Consider the following 24,553-nt stretch of genomic DNA (forward strand, 5'->3'; position numbering starts at 1 on the left):
TCATTTTGGATGTTATTACGAGGTTCGTTTGAGAGAGAAGAGTAAGAATGATCGATTCTATACTATTTTGATGGTAAATTCTCTTTATTTTTTCATTATCGGATGATTCTCAACAATCTTATAACTCCTACCTTACAATGAAAAACTTTTCTACACTTGAAATTAGAAAATTATCGAATATAACGTTTTCCTTAAATAATGTTACTTCACCTTTTAATTTAGCATTTTCTGAAAATTTTGTTAAAATAGTTTTTCTTGATTCTTTCCTATTCAAATTGATTTCAAGAGTCAAACAAAAATTAAACTTTTAGTTTTTTTTTGAAGTTTAAGAATTTTTGGTTGCTTCTCTCTTCCGAGCAATTGTGCAATGGTCTACATAAGAAAAATGACTCTAGAAACGACCATTGGTTGACTGACGACGCTAAATTGTGAAAAGGATTAAGAACTTTTTGAGTTATTTCTTATGAGGTGCCTTTCTTTATTTGTTTGTTCTTTTATCAAAATGATGGTGCAATTCACGATGCTCCTAATTGTTGTTGTATATACAAAACATTGCTCAATAATTGAATATGTGTGATTGATTAATTAATTCAGTATATTTAGGGTTTGGCTGCACTTCGAGAAGTGTAACTACTGATTAAATATGAAAAGAGAGATTAATTAGGTAGATACTTTAACAACGTTGTAATTGTGAACAAAAAGGTTAGGTAACATTAATTGCCACCTTTTTGGTATATATGTGAAAAGCATTTAAAAATCCCCATCAAAAGCTTGACGGTAATTGAAGCAAATAATCAATATGCATGATAAACATTTTATGGTAAATAGTTTAGTTCTTTAATTAAAGCAAAGTAGAAGTGGGGCTTTTTTCTTTTTTGTATTAATTAACTCTGCATTCTGTATAAATGATATAACTAATATAAGGTAATAATGAATGTATATCAGTTAAATATGAACTCGTAGTCTAATCACAAATATACCTATGTTATTTTGATATATACTTCATATAAAATACTATCAATCATGGTTAGTTAATAGTCTTAGATAATCAATATGATAGGTAGTCATATATAATCAATATGATAGGTATATCGTTGATTTATCAATGATATAAAAATGACAAAGATATAAGCTTGCAATACATGAATTGAAATGTATCGATTACATAACTTCATGCATGTCTATTAACGAGATTTGTTAGTTAATTGACGACATGTACTTAGATACATACCATTAAATTCGAGTATTTTGCGCACATACCATACAAAACATTCGAGTATTTTGCGCACATACCATACAAAACATGAATTAAAATTCTATGTCAATCATGTATCAACATCATTCACAAACTCAATATGTATATATAAAGGTAAATTAATATTGTATATAAACATGTGATGAAGTGCAACTATAATTTATTGTCATCAGAACAAATACACAATTTTTTTCTTAAATACAAACTTCGTTTGAATTACTAAAAAAATATTTTTTTACCATTATTTTTTCCAAAACAACTATTTTTTATTAAAAAATTAAATACATGAAAATTTCCACACTAAACTTCAAATTTAGCCTAACCTGTCATTTTTTTCTAACAATTATTCCATAGGGGTACCCTTTTTTATTTGATAAGTTTTTTGTGTTAATTTCAAGAAACTACCAAACAATAATGGATCAATAAAGTGAGGAAGACAACTGATGAGATGAATATGTTTCAAATTTTATTATGACTGAACTTAGCCATGGTTTTGGTGCAGATTCAAAGAGGTCATGCATCTTATATATACTATCACACTCACATACATTGTTCTATCACTTTTCTTTTTCGAAAGGAACCATCTAGAATTTTGATTTAGTATATGTTAGATAATACATTTGGTTATTCAATGTTATAAAATGGTAAGATTGGTCTCTAAAAATGTATATCGATTGTGAGATATGGATAACAAATAGGGGAGAAAAAGAAGAGAGGGGGGAGAAAATTAAAAAAAGAAAGAAGAAGAAGAAAGTTTGATTTTTCTACCAATTCATGTTGCCATTGCCACCTAAGCACAAGTCTTATTTTCATTTGTTCAACTTTTTGTTTTGGAGTGACCTCTAAATTCATTCTTCGTATTTAAGAACTATATTGACTAATCTAAAACATAAGAGTCTTACAAAACTTAGAAACTAAAATTTATATATATTTTTTTCTTTTTAAGTTTTCTAATATTGGATTTCTAATAGTTATTGAGTTGGATGGCTTTTAGTAGTGCATGATTGCTCGTCGACATAAATGTGTGGTTCCTACCATTTGAATTAACAAACAAATATCTTAAATTATAGCTAGTACTATCACTATCTCGTTTATATATATGCATGTATATTTTAAAGGATATCCTATTTTACAATCTCTAACTTTACTCTCATCAAATGTTATTGGAGTACATTTGAAATAAAAGCTATATAAGACTATAACAACCCCATCTTCCAATAATATTATTATTAAAAAAAAATTAATTAATTACAATAAACATTATTTCAAAATCCATATTTACTATTTATTACCATTTTCAATATTTAACATTCATCATTATCATTCAAACTAAAATAATCTACATCACAAACATAAATATTTATTGTAATTCAACAAGAGGTGGATTTATTAAGGAGTCGGGACTCGAGAGCATGTGCCTCCTTACATTTTTAATTTTTATATTTTAATATTAATTTTATGAAGTGTTAAATTACAATATATATTAAATAATATTTTATTGTTACTAGGTCGTATTCCCTGAATCTGTCACTCAATTCAACAACAATAATTTAGGATTATATTAATATGGTTTAATAGATGTTGGTTGCATGTGTTGATGCATCTATTGCAAGTCCTATATTACAACACCTACCTTATAAATCTTCAATATATATATATATAAATATAGATGATGAGGAGAGAAAATAAAAAGGAAATAAAAGAGAGAAATATATATAAAGACAAAGACAAAAAAAGGAAAAAGGAAAACGTTATGTAGTTGCCGCATCCGAGTTAGGACTATGGATAAGCATTGAACTAAAAGTTGGCATGTCTGCCACGTGTTCTCTTTCGTGGAGAAACGTCGCCGTTTCCTCCTTCTCCCAAACTAAAACAAAAAAACAAAATTCTATCCTTGCTTTCCACTTTTCTAAACAATACATTTCTTTTACTAAAAAAACTTATGATCAACTTTAAACTATAATAATCTAAACTCCCACTAAAAAATAATTATTAACTATCAAAAATCAGTTTATTCTTATAAATAAAATGAAAACCTAATTTCTTAAAATTTAAACAAAGAAAAAATATTTTTAACTTTTAATTGCTAATTGTCCAACCCATACATCGAATATGACAGATAAGGCCATGTTCTTTGACACGTCATCTACTCATTGTGTTTGGAATGCAAATCTCTGATAGCCACCTCATCACCTCATCTTTAATTTTGTCGCTTTTGTTTTTTTTTTTTTCATATTCTTTTTAATTTCCCATTGAAATGAAATTTTTTTAAATTTATTTACTATTGGGTCAGTCTATGTATGATCAGAAAATTCATCTTTATCAATTCAGCTTAGGGATTTTGGCATTTAATTGATTATATCATACGGTTTTTTACTTTTGATTTTTAGTAAAACATTTATTGTTTTACTAAAAAAAAACTTAAAAGACGTTTTTTAGTCTATGAGAGAAAAAATTTAAACGGAAGAAAGAGATATTCAAAAACTGAGTTTTGTTTTCAAGCTGACGGGGAACGTGGAATGGAAAATAACGGAGGGAAAGTGATTTTGGGATCCATGTTTTTTTCCTAAGGAAAAGGCTCTTAATTGCTTTTAATGTTTTCTTTTTGACGAATAAATGCTTTCAATATGAAGTCTTTTCTTTTTTATATATTTGATTGTTTTAATATATTTTTTAAATTTTACAAACATAATATCTTTGAGTTCAAATTACATATTTCCTTTCAACTAAAATCAATTTTTTTCTTCTAAGAAATTATTAAATGTAACTAATATCTTAGGTAAATCAATTTACTGAGAAGTCAGAGTGATGTTACTATTTTCATACTTGTTCTTACAAACTAGAGCTCGTCATTAACACATAGATCTATTTCAATAATATACGATTTTAAATTTATAATTCTTGTGTTGAGTTACATGTTTGAATTAGTTGCTTTATTTTGAAATGTTCGAACTTTGGACGGGAGACTTTTTCTTTTTCTTTTTTATTTTTAAGCAAATTCGTGTAAAACCTAATGAAATCATAAAACAGTAGTGTGTGTTTAGTAATTTTTGAGAAAAAATATAGTTTAAGCAAATAAAACTGAGAGTATGAAAATAATTAATAATATAGTGAGAAGTGTGTGGGAAAGAAAAAAGAAAGAAAAATTTACATAAACACAACAAAATAGAAAGTATTTACCTTCTATAGAAAGAAAAACGGATACTTTAAATTTGAGTTAAAATTTTGATTATCTATTTTAAACTTATATTAAAATTTTTACTATGAATAGTAAATATTTCGTCAATTTTTAAAGTTTCGTTCTCCATTTTAGAGTTGGGTTTTCGGAATATGTGAACTAAAGCCCAGATTGTTGGCCCAACAACAACCTTCAACCTTCTATTTGCACAAAAATGAGTCTAATGGAAAATAACCTAAACAAATTGGAAAATTGTGGAAAAAAGTGCTTAATAAGTTTGGTCTAGTAAAACTAGCCTATTCTTTTAAAAATTGTTTAAATATCTTTTTTCAGTTTAGTTCATCCGAGAAAATCGACCACTCAAATCTTTTTAAAATATTAAAATATTTAAATTTATTATTTTAGTTTTTTTATGCATCTTGCTAAATATATTAGATCCAAATGTATTGAGATTGTCACAATTTTTTAAATATTTCCTTGCAAATTTGAAATTTGAATATAACTAATTTCTCCCACTTTTGTATAGAGTTTCTCAAATGTTTTGTTATAACTTATATGTTTCATAATTAAGTTGACAATATTAGAATAAGAGCCTTATAAAATTAAACAAAAATATAATATAAAATTTAACTTGGTTGATCTCGATTCATCCAGATAAAATTGTATACCAAAATTATCAATTTCTTAGACTTTCTTTGTACAAGTTTGCTCTGGACGAATCAAGATTATCAAGTTTTTAGGCTTTCTCGGTGCAATTTTGTCTAGATAAACTGAGATATTTAAATTTGTTAAATACCGTTTATTTGCGTAGTTTACCAATTATATTTTTAATATTTGATAGGGTTAATTATAAAATATTGAAAAGATAAAAGAAATGAAGCATTTTCAAATAGAGCGTAATGAATCAAAATATTTGCAAAACATACCAAACTTTCAAAATCTATTAGTTCATTTAATAGAATTTGATAAAAAAAAATCTTTTTTAAAGGATGATAACGCAATATATACATTTTAATACCATCTACTTTTATTATTTTCATAAGCCTCTCTCTATATATACAGTAGTAGAAGAATTTTGGATTAGGGATGTTTAACTAAAACATCATTTAAAGATGCATAGAATAACCATTTTGATAGCCAAATGGTGTCGACTTGGTATTAGCTAGGTATTCCTCTTATTCAAGCCCTTATTTAGGTAGGTTAAAGTATTAGAGTACTTCATACCCCTTGATATCCATATGAATGAGGTGCAAAGAATATTGTGAGATTTCCAATTAGAAGGAGCTTGCAGTTTACAAACTAAAGCGAGACGAGAGGTGCAAAGAATATTGCGTAGGAGAAGAAGAAGATTGAGTGGTTTTCATAAGACTAAGGAAAGGTAAATGGAAGGAACTCCTTAAACCTACTAAAACATAAATAAAGAAGACTTGGTCCTAGCTTTGCTTGTGGAAGTGGTCGCTTGAAGAAGTCTTTTCCGCTAATTCGTGTAGGGCATTGAAGGCTGATGACCTGACCTATTTCAACCAAGCAAGCGAGAGGTTTCTAGAGTAAGCTCGAGAGAGGAAGGGAAGCCCACCATCCCTTTCTCTTTTGCTTGCACCAGTGACATAGGAATTTAGTAGTTGTTGTATCCCACTTAATATTTAGTTAGAAAATGTGTTTAGTTATTCTCGTTGGATTAGCTATTTTTCTAAGTCCAACAAACAACCCTCCTCGTAGGTAGAGGAGAATCAAACCAATACAAAAAGAACTCCACCAATAACTCTGGAGATGAAAGATGAGGGAGAACAAAACAAGCCCTACAACTATCTATAGAACCAACCTCATGCGTTAGGTGGTTAGCAAAACCATTCGTGGAACGTGAACATCACAAAAAAGAGACAACTCTAACATAGAAGGCAAGAGACTCAATATATCTCAAATAAGACAATACAACTTTGATAAGTAAAATCCTAACCTATTAACAACATTGATTAATTTTCTAGACATTAATCAACTATTTTTTTCAAAATTAATAAATGTGTGATCGACTTTTATTCAATAATTTTTGTCAATACCATTTTTTTTCCTAAAAATTGTTTTCGTGTTTTTAAGTGTGCATGACTTAAGTTCATAAAACTTATTTTTTTTTCAAAATTAAAGTTTTTATTGAAAAATCAAATTATAAAATTATAAAAGTTTTCATATAATATCATTATTCTTTTTTGGTGTAACATTTGTAATCATAATGAGAATCAAACTTCTCATCTTTAAGATAAAAGACCATGTCAATTATCGTTGAACTAATAGGATCAATTTGATCGAAAATACATTTAATTTTTTATATAAAAATTTAGCATCGACTTTAGACGTGTAAGAGGACTTTTAAAATGACACATTTGTGTTCTTCACACAATAATGCTTCTACAACAATACTCACGAATAAAAAGAAAAAGAAGCAATGAATATGGAAGTTGAGTTTAATCTTCTTGTTTTTGTTACATGATCCTAAATTCCCCTAATTAAAATTGGTTGAATAAAAGTTGACACACAAAATGTAATTTTGGGCCAAAGAAGATATGGAGCTAAGCCCAATATTTGGACCCAATTCCATGTAAAACCCACCATGAACCCTCAACAAAATGGACTCATTACCTCTCTTCATTTTGGGGAAATCTTCTCAACACACTTCATTTGTCTTATCTACTTTCTCTTCAAAAACAACAAAACCAAAATTAGAAGGAAAAAGATTTTTTAAAATTTAACTAAAAATCTAAGAGAAAATAGTTAAAAAAACAGTGAGGAAAAGTAAAAATGAGTTTAGCTTTTTCGTTTTATAAATACTAATCAATATTATAAATGATCGAACATCCATCTCAATAATTAACTTAAACCACGAATCACTACAATATCCGTACAAGATTCGATCAGGTAAGCTTAATTCATGTTATTTCTGAAAAGAAATGAAAGAGGAAATAAACACAATTTATACATAATACAAATAAAAATCGAAACAGTGATTTAAGAAATAGGTGAGTGATTACTAATTTGATACCAACGTTTCATTTTCTAACATAAATGCAAAAACCATGATAATAATAGTAAACATTAATTTCATTACATTTAATTTCTTTTTTAATTTCTTGATTTTTTCTTTTCCAAATAGATAATTAATTTAATTTTCCAAAAAATGTTCTTTCTTCTTCTTCTTCTTCTTCTTCCCCAATCTCCCATCTGTTCTTCACGCAAAGCTTTTCTTTATTCAAAGCCAAAGCCACACGCCACCAACACTCTACCCTCACCTCCAATTCATACCCAATCTTCCTCGTTTTTCCCTTCTTCCCTTTCAAATATTGGATTACCCAGCAATGGTTTCCGACTCGGAGCTCATCAGCCGGCTCCGAGACTTTCTTCGCAATTCCGACCTCAATACCACTACTACTGCTATCGTCCGCCGTAAGCTCGAGGAAGACTTCGGCATTGATTTGTCTGATAAGAAGCTGTTTATTAGGGAACAGGTCGACTTGTTCCTCCAGACTGAACATGAGAAAGCCGTTCAAGAAGGTTATGCCCATTGCGAGGAAGTCCACCAGGAAGATGGAGATGAAAATTTGAAGATGGAAACGGAGGATGGAGATAGTGAAGACGGAGATAACGACAACGAAGACGACGAAAAGGGTAAAACTAGGTGAGTCTGATTCATTGAGTTTCTTGATTATCAAGATTTTTGGATGTTTAGTCTTGGGTTTTAAATTCTTCTAATGTGTAGTTTTCGCTTTCTGGAGTAATCTTTGTCCATATATGGGTGCAAATAGAAATGAATTGATTCGTTTTCATACTGAAAATAGTGGCAAGTTTGTATCTTGCATATTCTTCGAATTGTAATTTCTTTTGGGTATTGCATCGGTTCGTTCTTTATTTTAGTTGTTAGATCTTTTTTTAATTATTTTTTTCTGATGACGAAATCAGTGTTCTTTGTTACTCGAAGGTTGACGTAAGGGTAAAATCTTCTGTTGAAGTTTGTCTGGGTTTTATATGACGGGCGTAATGCTAATTTTCTGTTGAAGTCTGATATGTTATGTAGATTTTTGAAAAGAAGTATTATGGCTACAAGAAAACTAATTTTTCGATTGTAAAATAATGCAAATATGTTTCTAAACCTAGATTGGTGACCTCCATTTGCACAACTATTTGTGAATGGTATGGGTATGGGAGATAGTCGACCAACATAAGAATCAAACTATAACCATTAGACTTCAACAACCCCTCATTGAAGTGTTTTCTTGCACTTTGTGGATAGATGGTGGTGGAAGAAGTTTGGCTGATGCAAGAGATTACTTACCATGAAGTTTGACTGTACACTTATAGGTAAATAAACCAGCTCTGGCCTTAAATCCCGCTGGTAAACCCTTGTTAGAAATATTACCAAAGAAAGTTTTCGATTTGTTGGAATATATTCGAAGGGCATATTATTCATTAGTAGAGAGTTGTTTAGTTTGGGAAGTGAAGAGCAATTGGGTAGTTATGGGAAGTTAGTTATTTTAGATATGGGTAGTTGGATAGTTATAAGGAGTTGTGCCTTGTTTTGGGTATAATAACCTTGCAAGGGAAGGTGAAAACTAGTACGGATTTATCTGGGAACTAGAATGCAGAGCTAAGACCTCTTGAACGACGAAAGATGGAAGATGTTAGGCTTTTTGAATGTCTAGCTAGGTTATAGCTCTCTTACATGCAATTATAACGACAAGTATTCTTTTTAAGTTGTATCACTAAGTTGCTGTTTCTTATGCCTATGTTGGGAACAATCTTCACCATTTTCTTTTCTTAATTAGAATGTAGAACTTTTTGGAGACTTTGATTCAAAAGTTTGAATGGCACAGCTAAAAACAATGTGTTGACTCTGCTTTGTTGCCTTGGTCTAAAAGGGAGAGAAAAAGTTTATGGATCAACGCTGTCAAATCTGTGGTGTGGGCATTCTGTTTGAAGGGGATCACCTGCTATTTGAGAATTGAGTTCTTTGGGAGGAAAAATTTGAAATATTTAAGTACCATACAACTTCATGGGTGGTCTTTTCATAAATTTTGTAAAAAATATTCAATTTGAAGTAGTGTATCTCCATTTTGTGGTTTTTCTTGTTGTATGTCCATATATTCTTACTTTTTATCCGATGAAAATCAAGTTCTTTTCGTTAAAAAAATGTATTCAATTTGAAATTATTTATTGCTGGCTGGGCTTTTCTTTTCGTTCTCTTTTTCCTCTTTTTTGTAATTCTGTCATCAGATGGTGTTTTTAGCATTAGCTTCTGTTTTCTTGGTTTGTGAGTTCTAGTTCCATTCTAAAGGTAGTTTCAGGTTGCAATGTTTCATATATTAGTGAAGAGTTTATATTTTTTATGAATGAGAAAGAAAAGACACTTGAAATTTTGCTTTGAGTCTTTGATAAATGAGTTATTGTTGTTTGTAATGCAGCTCTGAAAAGGTGAAGAAAAGAGGGGGTGGTTTTACTAAGTTATGTAGCCTTTCCCCACAACTGCAGGAATTTATTGGAGCACCCGAAATGGCAAGGACTGAGGTACATCTAGAAAGTAAAATTTGACCCTTTCTTCCAATCTTCTTAACGTAACCATTTAAGGTAATTTGTTGTCTTTTTTCGTTCCTTCTAATGCAATTATTTGCTATCTTTTGTAAAGGTTGTTAAACAACTATGGAACCACATTAGAGAGAACAATTTGCAAGACCCCAGTAATAGAAGAAATATTCTCTGTGATGAACCGTTAAAAGCACTCTTTGGTGTCAATTCCATCAACATGTTTCAAATGAATAAAGCTCTATCAAAGCATATTTGGCCGTTGGAATCAAATGATGGTGTGCTTTTATAGCTTTAATTCTGTGGTTAATACTTAATATTATGCTACTGTTAATTGTTAACTAAAGCAATTTCTTTTAGCTAATTTTTAATGTTAATCTGGCTACTATGGAACCTTAGTGCTGTTGAAATATTGACTGTTGGATTTTATTTTCTTCAATTTAATCCTAATAGGTACAGGGACACTTGTGCTTTAATTGGATACTCTTGATTTAGAGGAATTTTAAATCATGATGGATTTCATTGAAACCTGTTATTTGTCATCACAAGAAAGAAAATGATTTGGATTCTTAGGTGATTTCAAATTTTGTTTTACATAAAAATTTTCTCGACTAAAATGCAGATTTTGCAGGATTTCATAGAAGTTAGACATTAATTACTTAGAAAGTCTTTGTTGCATCTTAATTTTCTATTATAATTTATAGTTAAGAGCCCATATTAGTAAACTTGTTACTTTTTTCTCTAGTAGCTTTCAAAACTCAACTTTGTAACTATCTTCATTTCAAATCTCTCATTCCAAATAATTTTTTTTTAAATCAAACAAGATTTAAAATTATTTCTTGAACTTTTTTGGTTCCAAACAGAGGAAGTTATTGAACTTTGTTTTTTAATATATATATTTTTCTTTCCTGGATACAGTTATTCCAGCCAAATCTAGTCAGAAAGAAAAGCCACAAAAGGAGAAGCAGCCAAAGGAGAAGCCACAAAAGAAGCGACAGAAGCAAGGGAAAGAAGAAGGTAGACAGGAAAAATAGTTACCTTTATTTTTAATTTTATTACTGTATTATGTTCATGGCAAGAAAGCCCTATTGGAATACTATAACAAAGTACCCAAAACATTATACAACTGCATCTCAATAAGAATAGTAATATTTGTAGGATACAATATAAGTTGTTCAGATGATGTATACCAAGAGGCGCATGTAGGAGTACTACAGCAAAATACCCAAAAATAAGACTTGAAAAATCATTATACAACTGCACCTCAATTAGAATAGCAATATATCTGTAAGATAAAATTTGAATTGTTCAGATGAAGTAGACCAAGAGGCATTGAAAGTTTAAGCACCTTGGATCTCTCTTCGCTTAACTTTCTAGATTCATTCGTTTCTTTCTGATCATATGCCCCCACAAGTTGCTTAGACCCATTAGTGCATAATATAATTTAGCAGTTAGCACAGCTTTTCATCCCATGGTCAATAGCTACCAAATCCTAGATTTTACCCCAGTGAGTGGGGGGTCATCATAAATTGGTTGGCATCGGTTTTGGGCTCAAACTAGCGCTGACCACACTGATGGTTCCTTCTCCAAAATGCATTTAGTTAATGTGTCCAAGATTTGCCATTTTGGAGCTAGGAAGGTAGAGAAGAAGGGACATACTGGAAAAGTTTTCATCTTTTTTCAAACTTCCGTTTTTCCCTGTGGACAATCTGCAGGTGCTTGTTTCTGCACTAGATCAGGAAGTGAGGTATTTCCTCATCCTGTGGGATTTGTATGAAACCAAAAAACAAAGTTTCTTTGTTTGAAGTGTACCATATATAAACGAATAAGTACTACTGAGATGCTTTTTATTTACCACATTTTTCTGGATAAAAATGAATTGAGTCATTCAATTAAAAGTAAATTGAGCTTAGATGACATGGGAAAGGATAGTATCCTTTAGTTAATTGCCCAACTTAATTGCTTTAGAATGAATTAGAAAAGGAGTAAATCTTTAAATTACACTTTTCCAGTTTCAGCTAACTGAAGGTTTGATTGATGTCTAATAAACCTTCTTTCCAGATTCAGATGACTCTGCAAGAGAGGATAAGCGGCAAAAGAAAGGGAAATCTGGTTTTCTTGCTCCTCTTCCACTTTCGAATGCTCTGGTGGCATTTCTTGGTACTGGAGAGGATGCATTGCCTCGCTCTGACGTAGTGAAAAGAATGTGGGATTACATTAAGCAAAATAACCTTCAGGTAGTTGGCCATAGAGAATGTAATATCTTTTCATTGCTTCTTGACTGTTACATTCTTTTATCATGCATTATCGCTCCAAATCAATTCGATTTATTGCATTAATTATTGTTCTTACCTAGTCATAGTTTTTCATGGTATTTAGTTATATTTTTTATCTTTGTAACAAGGTAACTTTCAAGAGTGCTAGACTCCCAAATTTCCAACTAAGGAAATCCCACAAAATTCTGCACACCGTAACTCTCAACCCACCCCCACTATTTACGACTAAAAGCCCTAAAAAGCTTACTGACTAATTACTGATATGCCCTTCTAATAACCATGCTACTATTTACTAATGATCCTACTAATTTCATAACTAGGGGTCTTACAGCATGGAATCTCTTATTTTCCTTGTGTTTGAGTATGCTTGAACTTTTAGAAACATAGCTTGTTACAATCGAATAAATGTTAGAAGTTTTGTTTTGAACTTCCATTACTAAAGATCTTTTTATCATTGTTTTAATTTTTCTTGTTCATTTTAAAGTTTGCAATTATGATATATAAGTAAATAGCTAGTAAATTTGTTAGGGCTTTTAGTTATAAAAGGAAAGGAATGAGTTTGGGAGCAAGGTGTGAAGAATTTGAGTAGTAATTTCCATTAGGCGATGCTTGTGGGGGCTTCATTCTATTCTCATTGAAGACTACTAAGTATTATCAGATAACATGAGTTTCATCTTAAAACCAAAAACCAATTGACTATGAAAGAAACTCATCTTTCTTACAAACATTATGAAGTCCCTTTATGTTTTCAATAGGATCCTCAACATGCCCTCCAAAATGGTGCTTCTTTGGATTCATCATTCTTGAACTGAACCCCCATTTTGTTTTTGAATCGAATACCCATCTGGGCTTTATGGGCTCTGATACACATTAGATAACATGAAACATGCTGGGGTGTGTGAGGTTTTATGGTTTCTGTGGCGCAAGTGGAATAGTAGGGTGTTGAGGGGAGTTGAGCGGGATCATAGGGAGCTTTGGTTTTTTGTTTGTTTTCATGTTTTCAGTTTTGGACTTTGATTTCAAAGACCTTTTGTAATTATTCTATAGGTGTAATTTCACATAGTTGGAGTCCCTTCTATAATGGGAGTCCCTCCCTTTCGGTGAGCCTGGATTTTTGGTACGTTTGTATATTATTCCATTATTTCTCAATAAGAGTCGTTTCCATAAGAAAGATTGAAATTTCTCTTAGGCCATGAGGGATCACATAATTACCTTTAATCAACATCTGATAATGTGGGAAATTGGGAGTTTGAAATGGGGACCTATGCCTTTTAGATTTGAAATTTTCTAATCGTATGACCACTTTTTCATGTGGGAAAAGGTGGAGGCAATATGAGGGTTGACATGGTTTTGTTATTATGCAAAGCAGCAAAGGTGAAAACTAAATCCAACCTTTGTTGGTGGAACAAGGAACTTTTCAGAAACATTGATTCTGAAATGGTTGATTTATCAAATTCCATCAATGATTTATCAAACTATAAGATGGATTGTGAGGGAATCTATGAAGAAACTAAACTATACAAGAACAGTTTCTGAATATGTGAAGGAACTTAGTGTTGATGTTGAATATTCACCATATGCCTGAGTAGGACGAACAATTTAACTTCATTTTAGGGTTGCAGTCGGTTCACAAGTCAAGATTAGAAGACAGGGAGCCTAAGACTTACTTAATCTCTTGTCTTTGTCAAAATGGTTCTTAGAGCTTAAGCTCACCCTTCTTGTCCTTAACTTTCTACCTTCCTTTTTCTTTGTTTGATGAAGAAGAGGTATAGTCTCTATGTTGGGTACCAACAGTGGTAAAGACTGAAGAGGTCCTTGGCTTCCTTCCCTCCCTTCTAATGCCGGATCGTGCCCACAGAAATGAAGTTACGCATGTTGTTCCCAAACATATGGTGAATGTCCAACATTGAGGAATTCTTGCTTACTTTACCTGTGTGGCCTACGGAGTCCTCCCCTTAGTTCAACCTTTCTCAAATCCAATCCTTTACTTGGATGTCTCACTGGATTTTCAACAACCCACAAAGATTGAATCTATCAAGACATGCCTTTCTTTTTTATGGGAGTTTATACCTTGTCCTTTCATTCAAATGAAGGTTGGAAGTGAGTGCCTTGGACAACCCCTGAGGTCATCATCATAGATAATACTTTCGAGTTTTGAGGAAGATTTTTTTATTTGAGCACGATCTCTGTGGTTCTTAAGTAGGTCAGAGTCTTCAGATTAACAGCCTGTTAAGTATTTCATTGCATCAGATGATGTGGGAGTAGGTGGGGAAACCAGCTTTCATAGAAGAAAATGAAAGAATATGAGAAAGGGCCTCCATAACAAGAAGCGCGCAAGAAACTAAACTAACTTATGGGGATATTGGGTAGTATTAGAGCTGAAATCATGAATTCAATTCTCTCTGTTTCCTTCCATATTAGTAATCCCCTTGTTGGGGTTTGTAAATTAAATTCAATATCAGAACCCACAAATTAGGGATAATATGATGAAATGATTAGCTTTACTCTACGATCATTCCAGCTTGGATTTGGTGCTGATTTATTGGCAATCCTATCTCATTTCTTCCTTGTTTTTTTGGATTCCACTTGTTGAGAAGGTAGCCAAAATCCTCGGAAGATAGAGAATGCCTCGTTTTACTTAAGAGGATAGGCATGCTTTTTATATTAAGTGTAATTTTCCCCCACTGCCGTCTCCCCTTTTAGGTTGTCTTGTACGCCAGTCATCATGCCAGTTCAATCTAGTGAACTAGTTTGTAAGCTCTGAGTATAAATTCTTCACCATGGAATTTTGGTTAAACTGTTGATGAGAACTGTGGATATTCACTGATATACTGAGAATATAATTTGTTGACGGCATGTTGGTGGACTCAGAAACTTGATGAAGTTCAAGATGTGCGTATGTCTATTGTTAACTGATATTTTCCATAACCCAGAAAGTATTGTGAAAATAAACGTTCTTACTACTTGGGTCATTTAATACAAAAGTTTTTGAGCTTGAATGAATGTACAAGAAAGTGTTCACAATGAACATTGAAAATTTGTGTTACTTTGATGATGTGTATCATTTAACAACTGAAATGTTTCTTATTTGTTCTTGAAGGACCCTTCTGACAAAAGGAGAATAATTTGTGACGAGAGGCTAAAAGAACTCTTTGATGTCGATTCCTTTAATGGGTTCACTGTTTCGAAACTCCTGGCCACGCATTTTATAAAGATGAAACAGTAAGTTCCTCCTACACATTGTCTTTGTTGATGCAAGAGAATCTAGAATTTTGCTTGAGATAGTTTTAGTGGTCTCTTTTTTGTGTGTTATTCTCTGGAATTCACCAACAAGGCAATGGAAAATCTGTTTTTATTGACCTTGTGTTATCTCTTCTCTTTGGTGGGTGGTCTGTTGCAAAATCTTTCAGAATTAATTAGACTAACCTTGTCAATTCTTCTATACTTCCCTTAGCTTTCAAGTAGTTGCTTAAGTTCTTAAAAAAAGAACCAAAAAGAAAATGTCCCTCATATTGGCTAACTACATTTTGTGTTGTAATTGTCACTATTTTGTTTTTGTTTTGTTCATTGCTTACCAAACTAAGCAGTTCTTTCCCTCATTCTTCTCTCCCCAAAACTTCTATGAAAGATTCATTGAAGAATGTTAACGCCTGAGAGATTAAAAATTGTGGGGAAGAAACTGGTTAGGAGGTGACTTTCATTTCATGTGGAAAGATAACATTTTCCTTCTCTTATTGAGCTTTTTTGTTCTTTCCATCTCCTCTTCTTGGTCGAACATGTTTGGATTGATTTCTTAGGTGTTTACAAGTGCAAAAATATGTTTCTAAACACTTAGAAGGTCAATCCATGCATGCCGTTCTTTACTAATTATACTATGAAGGAAATAATGATGGGAGGTTGAAGCAATATAGTCGGTAATTTGACGTAGGCGGATCGTACTATTCATTTTTATATTTTATTTTTGGATTATCTTTTTATAACTTTTTTTAGATAATTGTGGGGATAGTGATTATCATGTATACCATTGAGCTAAGCTCACTCTGACTTCTATAATTTTTTTTTATTTGAATAATAACAATCTTAAAATTATACTTTTAGATTTAAATTCGTTACCGGGTCTTATTCTACCACAAATTGAATTAAATGTTGAAATTGTTTACTATTTGGTTTTTGGTTTTTGGTTTTTGAAAATCAATCCTATAAATACTATTTGTTTATTTATATTTTATAGTCTACATTTTAGGAGTTCTTAGGACTAAAGCCAAAATTTGAAAACTAAAATTAGTAATTAAAATTTTAATTTTGTTTCTAGAAATTGGTTAAGCATTCAAATGCTTACAAATAAAATACTTCAACATTGAGTAAAATGGCTAGAAAACAATTTTTCATAAAGAAATTGTGAGGTTTAGGTGTTCGTTGATACTAATCGTGAACTTCGACACGTTGGATGCGTTCACATTTGTTTTTATTTTTTGGTTTAACTGCTATTGTAATTCTATTGCACACGAGTTGGTTGCCCATGCTTAAATACGTTCTTATTATTCTGTTTTATGATGTAGTAAAACAAACAAACGAGACTTGAAATAAATTTCAAATTAATGTCATGGACCCTATAAAATTGAAGAGATTGCAAATTTAGGCCTTAGAGTTACACCCTTTGACCTTCTTATCATCATCATCACTCAATATCATTCTCGTAAGCTTATCAATATCAACATTTTCTAATTATTTTCAATGTTATTTTCAATGTGATATCTGGAAGAAGGTATGATGCTCAATTTTCAACAGACTTTAGCTTCGAACACTTCAGACTTTGTAGGGATTCAATTCTTTCTTTCTCAACATCTAAGACTCTTATGCCCTCTAACCATTGTTGGTGCAGAATGCACTAAATTTCTTAATACATTCAGAGACATATCTTCTTCCTTACCATTACCCTCTTACACTCATTTTCTTGACTTTAGCACAATCAAATCTCTTCGATCATGTGATTAACATCGGCTCCGACATCTTCATCTTCACGACTTTTCTTCAATATCATATTCCAAGTCGAGTTAAAAACATAGCTTTGATTCATACTAATAATGACCATAACTTTCACATTTCCAACAACAAAAGGATTTTCCTTTATAATTCTGACCAACTTTTCCATATTTATCAAGTCTTGAGAGCAAAGATATTTAAGTCTATAAGAGATTGTTTTGATTCCCTAATTTTTTTTGTCTTTGAACTGGTCATTTAGTGGATTGTAGAGCAATGCCTTTGTTTCTCCCTTTAGGTTTTTCATCAAGTCATCTCAACCAAAACAAACTTATCAACCTTTCATTGCTGCATTATTCTCTCCAATAGTTGTTGGTACCTTCATATCAAGCCTCTTTTTTGTTCTTCTTTTTAGTTCGGTGCTCTCTCTAATTTTCCAATAATATTCATGCATTAGCAACATTAGTACGTATTAGAAGTAAATGTAATGCCAATGCTAATAACAATGGATGTTTATCATTCTTGAACTAGAAGAAGACATAACCCAATAAAGTAATGTTTTCTAGGGTGAAAGAGCTTTGAAATCTTAACAATTGGTTGAGCTATATTTAGATTTATAAGCACACAATAAAGTTATATGGTTCAACATATTAATATAATCCGTGACCTATCTATTCATTTGGGAGTGACTTCCAAAATGGGTTTTTTTAACAATTTTCAAAATTATGAAATTGTTTTCAATCATTCAACCAATACTAAATTTATTAGTCTAACAAATTGAGTTTAATAGTATAAATTTCAACATTGTATTGATTACGAGGGATTCAAGAGATAATTTGTTAATTAATAGGGGTGATTATAAAAACGTTTGATATATATTCAAAATTTGGATCATAGTTGAGTGCAGTAATTACGTGGTAGAAGATTGAAGAACCTCCGACTAAGCTCATCTTGACTAGGAGAAAAATAGTACGTAGAAACATCAATAATGTGACAAGGTGTCCTTGCAAAACATGGCTACAAGTAAACGTTTAAGTCATTATATAGGCACATATATATAAATATATATATATTGATGCATAGAGAAACATTATGATCATATATACCGTAGAAGTAGTAGTTGAAAAAAGTAAATGTAAATAAATATTTTAAGAACCCCAAAAATGAAAACTTTTTAAAAAAATATAACACGTGAATGCATTAATTTTTCTCTTTCTTTAGCCAAGGGAAAAAAAAAAAAAAAAAACGAGCAAGTGTTGTCCTAATTATTTTTCTTTAATGGTAGTGTTAAATTCCAATAAAAGAAAACATACATTGAATTAAATAAAGGGTAATAAATGTGCAAAGTTAATCAAAATTTGAAAATATTAACTTTTTTTATATCAACAAAACAAAATAATAATCATAAATGGTTTAAATAAAGTCTCAATCCCTCTCTTATACATGTATATATATATTATTACATATACATTAGTTAAGCTTAGTTTGTGTAGACAATCTATATATATCTATTCTCATTCCATCATCATTACATTTAAAAATCTTTCTATTATTATATAATTTTTGAATAAATTAAGATTTCTATTATTTCTATTCTATATATTTACATTGTTTGTTTCTTTACATGTTTCATGAATTTTCATATAGCAATGACTATAGTAGAATGAAAATATTAATCCATGGTGCATCTCGATATTGATGTAGGACGGATATTTAATACTATGTATTAGACTAAAGTTGATAAATTTCTTGAAAGGTAGGCGTAAGTTATTGTGGTTGGGTTAGTATTTGTATGAAGAAGAATAGTGAGATATATAGAACAAAAATAATATTACAAAGTTAAAAGAAAAGAAGAAGAGAGAGAGAGAGAAGGAAGAAAATGGGAAGGGGACAAAAAGAATAATAATTAATGGTGAAGAAAGTAAAGAGAGAGAGAGAGAGAGTTGGCAGAAAGGAAAGAGAAAACAAATCAAAAAATTACAATAAATGAATTCAATAACTCTCCACACAATTCCTCACCAACACACTGTCACCTTCTTCTTATTCTTTTCTTTATTCTTCTTTTTCAAATCTTTTATTATTATTATTATTATTATTTCTCTGCATTTTCCCACACACACACACTTCAGAACAAAACGTCTTGTTTTCTTCAGTACTTTCTTTCTTCACACCCCACACACACACATACCCTCTCTCTTTCCAACTCTTTTCTTTCTCTTACAGATCATATCCCTGTTTCATGATCTCCTGCTCCTTCCAAATATATCAAATATATAATCTTTTCATTACCTTAGAACCATACACCACTGCTGTTTGATGAAAGACCCTCATATATTATTTTGTGCTTTTCCCGCACTATATTATCCATGAAAATCCGGTCGTGATAGAGATGATCACAGTCGTATTAGAACAACACCGTGACCCTTCCAAGTTATAAAGATTGTGTTTCATGAATATCTCACCTATATATTTAGTGAAAATTGTGTTAGGGTTACAATAAAGATGACATATTTAAATCAATGAGTTGTAAAAATGCCATGGCATAAAGTGACGTGGATAGAAGGTTAGGTTTCATATGTTTGTGAAAGATCGATCATCAAGCATTTCTTAGAGGTCATTCATATATACGAAAAATTCTACTCTCTCCCCTCTTTATTTTCTTTCTTTTTGTCCTCTCTCCTATTTTCTTAATTAATTTTAAAGTTTTTTCTTTGAAAAAGATACGAATGGGTCAGTAGATGCACCCGCACATCTCCATTAGGTGGACACCTCTTAGCACCCTCATCATCCCCGCTTCATTAAATAAAATTTAAAGTTTAAAGTTTAATCTTATTTTTATCTTGTTTGATTCACTTAATGGTGTTTTAGGGTTAGTAAGTTTACATTCGAGCAAAGTTAAAATCATTTAAACAAATTGTGTCTATTAATTTTATAAACTATAAAATATTTTCTTAATAATAATATTGGCAAATGTTCTTCTAGAATTTCTAAGAGTTACAAGAACTAAATAGATTTAACTATAACAACTAATAGATTTGTTAAACTATTTTGAAATTAATATAGAGACTAAATGAACTCATAAAAGAGTAGGGTTTAATGTTTAGTAAAGATAGGTTAGATATATAAATAAAGTCATTACAAAAATTATTTAAGTCTAGTAACCAAGTTTTTTTAAAATCTCTGATAGTAATGAATTTTTATCAATATGTATAAACTACGATAGACTTCAATTGTAATTGTAATTTTATGCATTTTGCAAATATAATTTGATTACAATTAAAGTTGTTTACTCTACATAGTCCAATATTAATTACTAGTGTTTTCTTAAAGTCACCATCTAAGTATCTAAAAATAACAATGAATTATATGTTTTTAATTTTCAAACATAACATATTCATCATCTTCAACTCAACGTTTATTGCGATTATGAAATAACATGTAATTAAATAAGAACAAACATAACTCAATACTAATGATATTAGTAGTGATAAATTACGTTTTTCAACCCTTATTCAAACCGATATCTAGAATAGCAAATGAGATAATATTGATATTTTAATAGTTGGAAATGATGTATGAGTATGATGATGAAAAAGTGGGGGATTTTCTTTTGGTTTTTTGTTTTTTTGTGTTTGAAAGTAGTAATTGAGGGTTGACCAAGTTTGAAGATTTATGAAAAGAAAAGTTGGTCAGTGATTAGAGGGAAACTTAAGGATTTGTCACTTCGAAATGAATAATGGCAAAATAAATTTTCTTTTCTTTTCTTTTCTTTCATATATGAAAACACAAAGATCCAAACAAAACCGTACGTTTTTATTAGGTCAATCAATACTACTGTCCACTGTTTTCTTCCACTTTGTGTGTGTGCGTACGGCTTCTTCACCCCTTGTGCCACATCACCTTCCACGTCGATTCAAATATATTTACGCCTTCCCTTAGTCGAGTTATTCTATCATAATTTGATACTTCTTCTTCTTCATTTTTCTATAATGAAAGGATGCATCCTCATGCATGATCATTGTCACATTTGTTTCGTATCTTTCTAAAATGAATAAAAGACTATTCTCAAACAATATTATTCATCATCTTTAACTCAAATCGAATTGGTTAGATAAGAGGTGACAAAGTGATGTCTCGTTCTAAGATCACGACCAAACAATTTGAGGCTTTAATTAATTGGCCTTCCATATGTCCATTAGAAAGAATGGTAATGGGACACTGTGTTATTCCAAATTTCATTGAGCATTGAAAGTAGATTTTATTTTTGTTAGGAAGTGAAACAAAGTAAACCAAGAATATAAATGCTGTTTTTCCCTAAAAAGTTTTGCATCACATCACATATCACATCATGTGGGGCTGAGTTAATGCCTGCTGCCAATCTCTTACAATAATTATAAATATTGTAAATTATTCAACTATGGGCATTGGGCATGTTGTTACTTGGTAGATATAAATACTTTTTTTGTGATAAGATAAGAATAAATATAATATTACATGTTAAATCTTAAACCAAACTCAATTTATTCTTCACAACTCTGTGTATATATATAAATACAAACATATCAATTAAAAGTTAAGCCTCAAAATACTAACTATATTTAATAAAAAATTTTAATAAACAAATTATAAAGCCTACCTAATTAAAAATTGACTTGTTTTCGTTATACCATTGAATTGAATAAAATAATTTAATTCAATTTTATATTAATATTTTAACTCGTGTTAAATAAATATTATTGTCAAATGGACGACCGAGTGTTATTACATAGAATCGATACAAACACCTTCCATAACCCATTTTTTTAGGTGGGTCAAATCCAACAATAAAGAAGTATGTCTGACATTAAATGTCTGTCATTATTTACTCATTGGAAAAAATAAACTTAATGTATTTCTTGTTTGTTCATGCACCCAATAATATTTCTGTATCATATGGACATGCATATAGTAAAAATCCCATTACCTTAATAAACCACAAACTAAACCCATATACATTAATATAACCTACATGATATGACTTTTGGTAGATACCTAACTAAAATCTTGAAAAAAAAAAAAGGAGCAATAATGATACCAATATATCACTAGAGAATTAGGGTTGTCCAAGACTAAGTTCACAATATCAACCAAGGTAAGAAACACAAACTTCAAACTTGAAAGAATGAATGTAACAATAAAAAAGAACAAGATAGAAATTCTAGCCAGTAGCCACTAATATTCAAGAATGTAGTTTACTTTGTTAGTGATACACTCGCTCCATTGTCAAGCATATATTTTGATTTGAGAAATATTATTCTAGGCTAATTACTATAGATAACGGTTTTAGAACTAATAATTAAAATTATAGCAATAATATTGTTAATTAATGAGTTGCATATATAACAAAACCTATCATCTATCACTAATAAATTTTTATTCATATTATTTTCTATCATTAATAGAATGACATTTGAAAAATATCATATGAGTCTCTAATATAACAAGTGAACTATCAACAATAATAATAAAACTATACCTTCCAGAAATTTACATAACAAAATGAATGAAGATTTTTTATGGATAAAAATCTATCATAAATAACATAATATTCCTAAAACAATAATTAAATAATAATAATTTATATGTTTGATGGACTAATAGTAAATTAGCGATATACTTTAGAGAAACACTCAACGATTAATATAAAACCTGGTTAAGTATATTAGTAAATTATGATAAAGAAAAAAATGGAAATAGAAATAAAAAAAATAATAATAAAAGTAAAAGAAGGTAAAAATAAATGAGGAAGGTAAATAATGGGAAATATGTGTAAAAAGTGTGTTAGTTGACAAAAAAGGTAATTAATAGAGAGAAAGTAATTAATGATAATATGTATGATTTTAGACAATATTCCTGAATGTACTCATTCATGATTTTCACGTACATTATTATTATTATTATAATTTAATGAAATGAAAAATTGACTTCCCCTGAAATTAATAATCAAAATGTCCTAATAATAAAGAAAAAATAGTTTTTATTTTTTGTTTGATGGATTTTACGGTTGTAGCCTCGGCATAGAAGTGTCTCGTGAATCGTGCGTGCTGAATCGAGGAGAGGAAGGTTGAAGAAAAAGTATTAATGACCGAATCGATAAACGATGTCTCTATTTTATTTTATTTTACCCTTATACCCTTCTACCCTAAACAACTGTCCCATTTTCCCAATCAATTGCCTTGCCTCGCCTCGCTGGACCAAACACTCACACTCACACTCACACGCACGCGCTATTTTACTAAATTACCAAAAACTCCTTTTTCTCCCCCTACCTTTTATTATATTTACAAATTTTTAAAAAAATTATTATATACTTTATTATTATTCATGTTCGTAAATTTCTATTATATTTGTAATTTTTTTAAAAATTAATAATCAACCACATTTTTAAAGAATTATTGATAGATTTTTTTTTTATATTTGTAATATTTTTTTTAATGATTGTATTTGTTAGTTTGTATATATGTTTTCAATTTTTGGAATCGTGGAATTTAGCATTTATTTTTTTATGAAAAAAGATATCAAATTAAATGCTACTATTATGAATATAACATTATTGGAAAGTGAGATTTGGTTTAGATTTTTATTGTTACTATATTTAAAAATCTTACACAATTTTAGTATCTGAATTTTGGGAAATTATTCCCTTTTGATATATTTTTCTCTTTGCATTTTTTTATGAAATCTTATAATATTATTCGAATATATATTTTCTTCTCTTAAATACTCTATTTTTATGACATTCAAGTGTTGATTATAGTTATAATCTATTTTTTCATTCTTATCATCTACTTATATTTTTCCCTTCAATTTATTTTATCATTTACATTTGAAAATAGAAATATCTTTTTTTTTTATCAAAATGAAAATAGTTTTATCTTTTATATTGGGAAATGTGCAAAACCTTCTTCTTGAATAATGATGAGAGTTATTGTCTTCTAATCCCATCCCAAAGTCTCATTTGAACTTGAGGGTCTTGTTTTATTATGAGCTATACTAGAAGAGAACTTGATGAATAGAATTTTGTCATATTAGACTCGTCGAGTTGAACAAATTAAAATTTGAATTTTGATGCTTTATGGAACATTGATATAAAGAATTTGTGGTGGAATACGGATAGGGTTTATGATTCTGTTGTACTTCTTAGCTATATATTGAATTTTAAAAGTTTCTTAAAAAGTGGTCTATTAAGTTATCGAAAACTCTTATCAATCGTCTTATATGTTACTCTTAATAAGTTTAAAGCTAGCTAGAAAGATTGAT

The 24,553-nt window shown here is 30.1% G+C and overlaps 1 protein-coding gene across 1 annotated transcript; it reads left to right on the forward strand.

The window, feature by feature from the left end:
- Nucleotides 1-7,594: 7,594 nt before the first annotated feature.
- Nucleotides 7,595-16,005, forward strand: LOC101208340 (upstream activation factor subunit UAF30). The gene is made up of 6 exons (XM_004148388.3): nt 7,595-8,100; nt 9,881-9,983; nt 10,102-10,276; nt 10,917-11,015; nt 12,060-12,235; nt 15,375-16,005. Exons 1-6 carry the CDS (start codon nt 7,781-7,783, stop codon nt 15,498-15,500), a joined length of 999 nt encoding a protein of 332 aa, XP_004148436.1. The 5' UTR covers nt 7,595-7,780; the 3' UTR covers nt 15,501-16,005.
- Nucleotides 16,006-24,553: the final 8,548 nt, after the last annotated feature.

This window comes from Cucumis sativus, chromosome 2, assembly GCF_000004075.3.
Source record: "Cucumis sativus cultivar 9930 chromosome 2, Cucumber_9930_V3, whole genome shotgun sequence".
Taxonomy (NCBI): Eukaryota; Viridiplantae; Streptophyta; class Magnoliopsida; order Cucurbitales; family Cucurbitaceae; genus Cucumis; species Cucumis sativus.

Bases quoted from the DNA above. Each gene is read 5' to 3' on its own strand.
- LOC101208340 (XM_004148388.3), top strand. From the start codon at position 7,781: ATGGTTTCCGACTCGGAGCTCATCAGCCGGCTCCGAGACTTTCTTCGC. The intron at 9,984-10,101 runs GTACATCTAGAA...TCTTTTGTAAAG, and splicing joins CCGAAATGGCAAGGACTGAG to GTTGTTAAACAACTATGGAA. The intron at 10,277-10,916 runs GTGTGCTTTTAT...TCCTGGATACAG, and splicing joins GCCGTTGGAATCAAATGATG to TTATTCCAGCCAAATCTAGT.